The sequence below is a fragment of the Plasmodium gaboni genome, chromosome 14 (assembly GCF_001602025.1).
Source record: "Plasmodium gaboni strain SY75 chromosome 14, whole genome shotgun sequence".
NCBI lineage: Eukaryota > Apicomplexa > Aconoidasida > Haemosporida > Plasmodiidae > Plasmodium > Plasmodium gaboni.
In genome coordinates this window covers 1,437,789-1,446,697 of record NC_031494.1, presented here as the reverse complement: position 1 = coordinate 1,446,697, position 8,909 = coordinate 1,437,789, and the positions used below count along the sequence as shown (strand labels likewise).

General features: G+C 18.0%; 2 protein-coding genes across 2 annotated transcripts; one reads left to right on the top strand and one right to left on the bottom strand.

The window, feature by feature from the left end:
- Positions 1-972: 972 nt before the first annotated feature.
- Positions 973-2,040, top strand: PGSY75_1439400 (putative ubiquinol-cytochrome c reductase iron-sulfur subunit; the record flags this gene model as incomplete). The annotated part of the gene is made up of 1 exon (XM_018788082.1): positions 973-2,040. The coding sequence occupies one exon, from the start codon at positions 973-975 to the stop codon at positions 2,038-2,040; it is 1,068 nt and encodes a 355-aa protein (XP_018639454.1).
- Positions 2,041-2,881: 841 nt separating this feature from the next.
- Positions 2,882-8,471, bottom strand: PGSY75_1439300 (hypothetical protein; the record flags this gene model as incomplete). The annotated part of the gene is made up of 2 exons (XM_018788081.1): positions 2,882-8,175; positions 8,351-8,471. 2 exons carry the CDS (start codon positions 8,469-8,471, stop codon positions 2,882-2,884), a joined length of 5,415 nt encoding a protein of 1,804 aa, XP_018639453.1.
- Between the last annotated feature and the right edge of the window lie 438 nt (positions 8,472-8,909).

Sequence of the window (8,909 nt, the reverse complement as noted above, 5' to 3'; positions counted from 1 at the left end):
TTTAATTTTTTTTTAAATATACATTTAATACAACCTATAATACATGTGTATATGACTATAAAATATTTTGGATACATTTTCAAGGAAAATTACTCTTTTATTAAATATATAATATATATATGTTTGTATTTTATTTTATTTACTTTATATATTTAATTTTTTTTTTTTTTTTTTTTGTGAAAATTAATGCAATTAATATGTTTTTCATTTAACTTAATAAATAAATAATATATATAAGAAAAAATAATTTAAAACATATAATTATTGATATATATATATTATATATATATATATATAAATTAATAAAATAACACAATGATAATATACACATAATATATTACATAAAATATTTTTTATTAAAAATACATACATATATAATAAATATATATATATATATATATATATTTAACATATTATGTATACAATAAAATAATGGAAAAATTATATGATTTAATTGTGCTATTTTTTTGTTAAAATGTTCAAGACTTTTAATGTAAAAAATTCTATTTTTTTATCTTTCATATTATAATGTTCTTATATATTATTTTATTATATATATATTATTTTTTTTTGTTAATAATTTCCAACGTGGGATAAATCAGAAAACGGGAAAAAATATATGTATATAGATATATATAAATTTATATGTTTTTTTTTTTTTTTATGACAAATGTCTAGGTAATATACAAATTTTTGTGATACAATTTTTAACATAAAGGATAAAAAATATATATATGCAGTAAAAAAAAAATATATATATATATATAATATATATAATATTTATATGTATTATTTTATTTTTTTTTTCACTCTGAAATAAAATATATATGTAAATATATATATATATATATAATATATATAATATATATAATATTTATATGTATTATTTTATTTTTTTTTTCACTCTGAAATAAAATATATATGTAAATAAATATATTTATATATATATATATTTATTTATTTATATATATAATGAATAATATTAAATATGTACATTTTTTTTATAAATGTAAAATATTTGGAAAAAATGGATTGAATAGAATAATTAGAAGATATGGTGGTACATTTAATCATAACATAAAAGAAAATGAACGTATTCCTCCAGCATCTGAAGATCCAAGTTATAAAAATTTATTTGATCATGCAGAGGATATAAAATTATGGGAAATTGAAGAAAAACAAAATGTGTGTCATAAAAAAGTTGAAGATTTATCAGAATTAGTTGAACCATCAAATCATCCACATCAATATGAAGGTATATTTGCAAGAACAAGATATGCTCATTATAATCAAACAGCTGAGCCAGTATTTCCAAGAAAACCAGATCTAGAGAAAGGTGAATTGGCTAGTGGAGCAAATGTAACAAGAACTGATGTTTGGCATAATCCTAAAGAACCAGCAATTGTATCAATTGGAAAATTTGAACCAAGAAATTTTAGACCTGCTGGTTATGCAGAAAATTGTCCTAATCCTGAAAGTATTAACTCAGATCATCATCCTGATTTTCGAGAATATAGATTAAGAAGTGGAAATGAAGATAGAAGATCATTTATGTATTTTATCAGTGCATCCTATTTTTTTATTATGTCATCAATTATGAGATCTGCTATATGTAAATCTGTTCATTTTTTTTGGATTTCAAAAGATCTAGTTGCTGGAGGTACCACAGAATTAGATATGAGAACAGTAAATCCTGGAGAACATGTTGTTATTAAATGGAGAGGTAAACCTGTATTCGTTAAACATAGAACACCTGAAGATATTCAAAGAGCAAAAGAAGATGATAAATTAATTCAAACCATGAGAGATCCACAATTAGATTCAGATCGTACTATTAAACCAGAATGGCTAGTCAATATAGGTATATGTACTCACCTAGGTTGTGTTCCAGCTCAAGGTGGGAATTATAGTGGATATTTTTGCCCTTGTCACGGTTCCCATTATGATAATTCTGGAAGAATCAGACAAGGACCTGCACCTTCCAATTTAGAAGTGCCTCCTTATGAATTTGTTGATGAAAATACCATAAAAATTGGATAAAGTATGTTTAAATAAAACACTAACAAGAATATGTATATGAAAATATATATATATGTATATATGTTGTATATATTTATTTATTTTTTTTTTTTTATTTATATTTATTTTTTTTTTAAATGTTGTACATTATATTTGTGTATATTTATGGGGCTTTCAAAAATTTAACAACGAAAAAATAAAACAATTATATATATATATATATATATATATATATATATATTCATTTATTTATTATTTTTTTTTTTTTTTTTCGCATAACCACATATTTATACACCTATATATTTAAAACACGTACAAATAAAAATTTGTTTATAGGTATATATATTTATATGTGTATATATAAAAATATTATTACAAAAAAAATATATTTTTTTAATAATTTTTATACATATACTTAATGCTAATATGAATCTAATGTTTTTATTTTTTTCAAATAATAATATTTAATAACTGTTGTGATTAGTTTCTAACAGTTTTATTTAAAAAATTAAACAAATAAAAAAAAAAAAAAACAATAAATAAAAAATGTATAAAAATTATAAAAAATACAGAAAATATAAAATGTGGTATAAAAAAACATAAACTTTATTTATGAAAATGGATTGTAGACATTTGTGTATATTATTACATGCCTACACCTTAAAAACATATATAAAAAAAAAAGAGAGGAAAAAGAAAAAATGTATTAAAACAACTAAAAATATAAAAATAAATAAATATATATATATATATTGTAGAAATGGGTTATCCATATATTCATTATTAAATCATATATAACAAATAAGATAATCAAATATTATAAAAAAAAAATTTTATATATATATGTTTTTTTTTTTTTTTTTCATTTATTGTGACATGTACACGTTTTTAGGTATGCATTTAATTTGTTTGATAAATGCTTATAGAACATGAAACATAAAAAATTATTAACTATAAAAATGATAAAAAGAATATAAAAAAATATTACATAAAAATTGTTAGTAAAAATTTGGTACCAATTTCTATAATAATTAGCATTATTATTGTTATTATTTATATTATTCATATGGTTGATGTTATTATTTGTATTGTTGATATTATTATTATTTATATGATTATCCTTTGCGGTGTAATTCATAAATGTATTGGGATTTATATTATATGAGAAACCATTTATTATATACCTTTTAAATATATTTTTCCAATATTTAAATTTGTATATGAATAATTGTACAAATTTTAAATTTACTAAAAAATCGAATATGTTCAAATAAACTGTTTGAAGACGATCAACTTGTGAATTATAATATATGAGTGGTGTTTTAAATATATCATTATGACAATGATTTTCATAATATAAAAAATTGAATAAACTTTTTTTTTTTTCTTTTATAATAAAGTCTGTATTTTTTTGACGATATCCATTTTTGTTATGCAATAAAATATTTTGATCATCATCACACATAGGATAATTTCCAGTTCTTATTTTTTCAAATAGATATTTTCTTTCAAATTCATCATATAAGAAATTTTGTAAATATTTACATAGATATTTTAATGAATCCATATTTTTACTTTTATCATTAATTTGTTCTACACATATTTCTTTTAATATTTTATAAAAGGTATCTGAATTTTTTTTATTCATATTTAAATCTTTCATATGTTTTTCATTAATCATAATATATTTTAATAATAAACTTATAGTATTTTGTAAAATTTTAAAATTTGATAACATATGATATATAATTTTTGTTTTATTATTTGTTATTTTTATAATATCTCTTAATTTAGTTAAAAGATAATTATTTTTAGTTTCTATAGTTTTTATTTTATCAACTAATGTTAATAATGCATGTCCTCTAGAATTTTTTGATTTTTCTTCTATTTTTTCTTCTCTTATACAATTTTCTTCATTTAGAAAATTTAAATTTTCATCAATAATTTTATTATCATATTCTTCTATAAAATTAATTTTTTTTTTATTTTTTTTTATTTGTTCTTTTCTCTTTTTATTAAATTTGACATTTTCATTTCTTTCATTATTTTTTTCTGTTATTAAAGAAATGTTTTTACTATTTCCTTTATTTCTTTTATATGTATTATTATCATTATCATCATCATTTGTATAATTATCAGAAACATTATCATCATATTCACTAATAATATCATATACATCATGGATAAGTTTATTATTTGATTCTTCATTTTTTTTAATTTCATTCAAAATTTTTATACTACTACTGTCATTACTATCCTTATCTTCATCATATATTATATTTTCTTTAATTTTCTTTTTCATACATTTCTCATATTTTGAATCTTTCTTTTCATACTTATCAATATAATAATTCGAATATATAATATTTTCCATATCTCCTATAGTTAAACATACATTTTCTAAGAAGTTTTTTTTGGGGTTAATAATTATTCTATTCGTAAGATAATAATTCAAATATGACTTCTTATTATTTTCATCATACTGATAATGCTCACCATAAACAACATTACTATTATTATCATTATTGTTATTATTATTATTATTATTGTTATTATTATTATTATTGTCAATATCATCATTGTCGTCATAATAAAAATACTCATCATTATAACTATCATTATTATATAAATAATTTGGTATAATATTAAATTTTCTATAAGAATTTATTTTTTCTTTTCCTTCAATATACTCATTATCATAAAAATAATTTTCATTTTCATATATATCCTTTTTATTAATATCAATCTTCCAATTCATTTCATTTTTTTTCAATTCCATAAGTATCATGTTTGTTAAAAACCATGTTATATAATTAGTTAAATAATATTCCTTATTTTTTGAAAAGAAATATATATCAGATAAGGATATATAAGTTTTATTATTTCGATTTTTTATATAATAAGACATTTGAATATTTTCTAAATACTTATCGAATGAAGACAGTTTTGTTTTTTCCATACGATAATGTAGATACAAAATGATGTAATTTTTATTAATCTTAATATATCCTTTATTAATATTATTATTATTATTATTATATGTATTATTGTTTTTATTTATTTTTTTTAAAAAGAGAGAACTAAAATTCTTCTTCAAAAAACAATTTTGTTTAATATAACTTGTTAACATTTTTTGCAAAAATATATTTATATAATTTTTTTTTTTTTTTTTTTTTATTATACTATTTATATTATTAAAAAGGTAATTCAATAAAATATCTAAACAATCATTCATTTGAAATATCATATCATTTTTGTTATAAATCCAAAAATTTAAGAAATAAATATATGGTAACTTTCTATATACGAATTTATGAAAAAATAATATAATGCTATTAAATATATTTTGTTTCATTTTTATTTTTTGTTCTTCTACTTTTTGAAGTTCATTATTTTTTATATTATTATGTAATATAGGTATATAATTTAATTTCTGTCTCTTTTGTAAATATTTATATATATCATTTATTAATTTATCTCTTCGACATGTATTAGAAGAACTATTATTATCATTATTATCATATTCGTTATTAAAAATATGATGATGAGCACCTACAAAAACTCTTTTCTTCTTCAAAATTTTATAACTTTTATATATATCAACACATTTCATTTTGTTATAAAAAGTACTTAAATATTTTCTTTCTAATGTATATAAAAGTGTAATATGTTTATTATTATTATTATTATTGTTATTATTTTCTTTTGACCAATTGTTAATTAAATTGGTACAATATTTTATAAATTCAAAATGGTAAATATTATGTGGTTTTAATTTATATATGACATATAAAATCATATAATTTTCATAAGGTTTTCTTCTATAAATTTTGTTTTTCTTCTTTATTGTTTCACTCATATTTATTCTTTCTTTTATATCTTCATAATTATTATATACATAATATGGTAAAAATTTCGTTCTGATTATATCCTCATTTATATATAAAATATCATTCATATTATTTTTATGTATATGTATATATTTCAATACACTCTTGTTATCATAATATGAACAATATGAGAATTTTAAATATATTTTATTTTTAAACTTGTGAGATATAAATATATTTCTAAAGAAATAAAAATGAGGTGACAAGTAAATGTTTTTTAATTTATTCATACTTTCGTCGTTAAAATAATGATTATCAAATATATATTTTTTTGTAAATATATTTTTTATATTTGAACGAGATATACATATTTTAGACAATAATTTTTTATTATCAACTAAACAAACTAAATCACCATTACATAATATATTTGAAAAGAACAAAGAATATATCATATGTTGAACTATTATTATATGATTTTTATTAAATGTATGTAATGATATATAATCATCATTAATATTAATATATTTCTTTCTTCCTTTTTTTATGATGCTAAAATATGGACTTTTTACAAATCCTTCCTTTTTATATATTGTATATAAAAGAGGTATCCATTTTTTCCTTTTTAATAAAAAGTGTATACTTGAAAATGGTAATAATTTAATTAGAGCCCCATACTTATTTTTAATATTCATTATTAAATTATATATATATTTTTTCTGTTCTTCCTGTTTTATATATAATTTCTGATATATCTCATTATCATAATATTCATATGATTTGTTTTCATGATTTTCTTTTAATACTTTAATGAAATTTATAAAATTGATATACTTTTTATTTATATATTTATATCTAGTCGATATATAAAATTTGTTCATAAACTGTGATGAATGGATTTTATTTTTTAACATATTAAAATGATATAATTCATTTTTAATATGTTGATTAAATAAATAATATAATACAATCAATATATTGTAATAAACATTTTTATGAAATATATGACTTTTCTTTTTTTGTGCATTTTGATTATTTTTTATATTTATATATATATTTTTTTTATTATGTTCATCATCCATATGATCATGTTCTTTTTTTATATTTTTATAAGATGAACATTTATTTAATTCTTTTGTATTAGTTGTTTGAATTATTTTTTTTTTTTTTTTTATATGATAATCTTCTTTCATGCTATCTTTATTATTTTTTTGTATGACATACATATCATTTTGTTGAATTGGATTAGTGTCATCTATCTTTTGTTGTTCATCATTAAAATAATTTTCTTTTAAAATATCTTTATCAAATAATTCATAATTCATTAATTCATTTTCTATTAATTCGGTATCCATTAATTCTTTTTCAATCATATCAGTATCAAATAAATTGGTATGCATAAATTCATTTTCTATTAATTTGGTATTTAATAATTCTTTTTCTATTTGTTTTGTATTTATGAGATCTTTATCTATTAATTTGGTATCTATAGACTTGGCTGGTGTCCTTGTACTTTTTTTTTTCTTCTTTTTTTTCTCATCATTTGTTTTGATATTATCATAATATATATCATTCAAATGAATGTTATCATTATCATTACTATTACCATCATTTGTATTATTTTTTTTTTTTGTTGTCTTCTTTCCTTTAGTTGTGCTTGATAATGTATCATCAACTGATTCATTACTTTCATACAATTCTTCCAAATTTTCAATAATTTCTTGATCATATAATTCTTCATTATTTTGATCCATATAATTATCTTGTAGATCTTTTTCAATTTTATTAATATTTTCATCTGAATATATTTTATCACTTAACATATCAACTCCAGAAGATGCAAATATTTGAAGATGTGTCAAAGTACAATAATAATTATTTTCTAAATTATGATGAGATAATACATGAAACTTTAAATATTTCACCCAACAATTATCTTCATCATAATTTTTACAATATTCATATATATTAAATAATTCAAAACTTTTAGTAAAATTTGTTGATATCTTTCCTAATTTTTTCCATTTAGTAGCTGGATATACATCACTACCTAATATTTCTATTACCTTAAAATTTGATGCATAATGTTCTAAAGATACTAAACCTATCTTTTCTATATGTATAATATCACTAAATGAATATATCCACCATATATCAGAATTACATGGTGTTAACATATAGCTATCATAATCATATTGTTGAATAGATCTAATGTTAATTATGCCTTTGCTATATTCTATAATCTTAGTACCTGTGTCAAGTGACCCAAAATCAATTTTTAATTTTAGGCTCGTCAGGTTGTAGTTCTCCCCCAAAATGTACTTCTCTAAAAAATGAAAAAAATATATATATATATATATATATATATATATATACTTTAATACATCTACATACTTATATTTTTGTTTACATATATATATGCAATACATATAAAATACATACACACAAATATATACATCTATATATATATATATATATATTCATATTCTTTTTATATATACCTGTTGATGAATTTGTAAAATTCGTGTTGAGATCATTCCTATATATCGTTGCTTTTGGTGTAAAAAAGCTTTTTATAAGAAAGAACAAAAAGTTTACTGATATTAAAAACCACCATATCATATTTCTTTCTCTTTATTTTTTATTTTATTATAAATGTTTATGCAATATTTTTAGTTTATTTATTTGTTATTTTTTTTTTTTTTTTTTTTTTTTTGGTTCATTATTATGTAAAAATAATTTCTTTTATATTATTTTTAATATGATTCATTATAAGGTATTATTATAATACACATATATAAACATTATATATTTAATAAGATTAATAATGTCCTTTAAATTATTGTATATTCATAATGTGTCACGATTTTTTTATAAAGACTTATCAATAAATAAAAATATAATATATATATATATATATATATATTTATTTATTTATTTATTTATTTCATTACTGTTGAGCTTTATAAAACATATATTTTATAAAAGTTTAATATCATATATTTCTTCTCTCATAAATATGTTTCATTAGAACTTATAGTTCTTATATTATCTCTATAT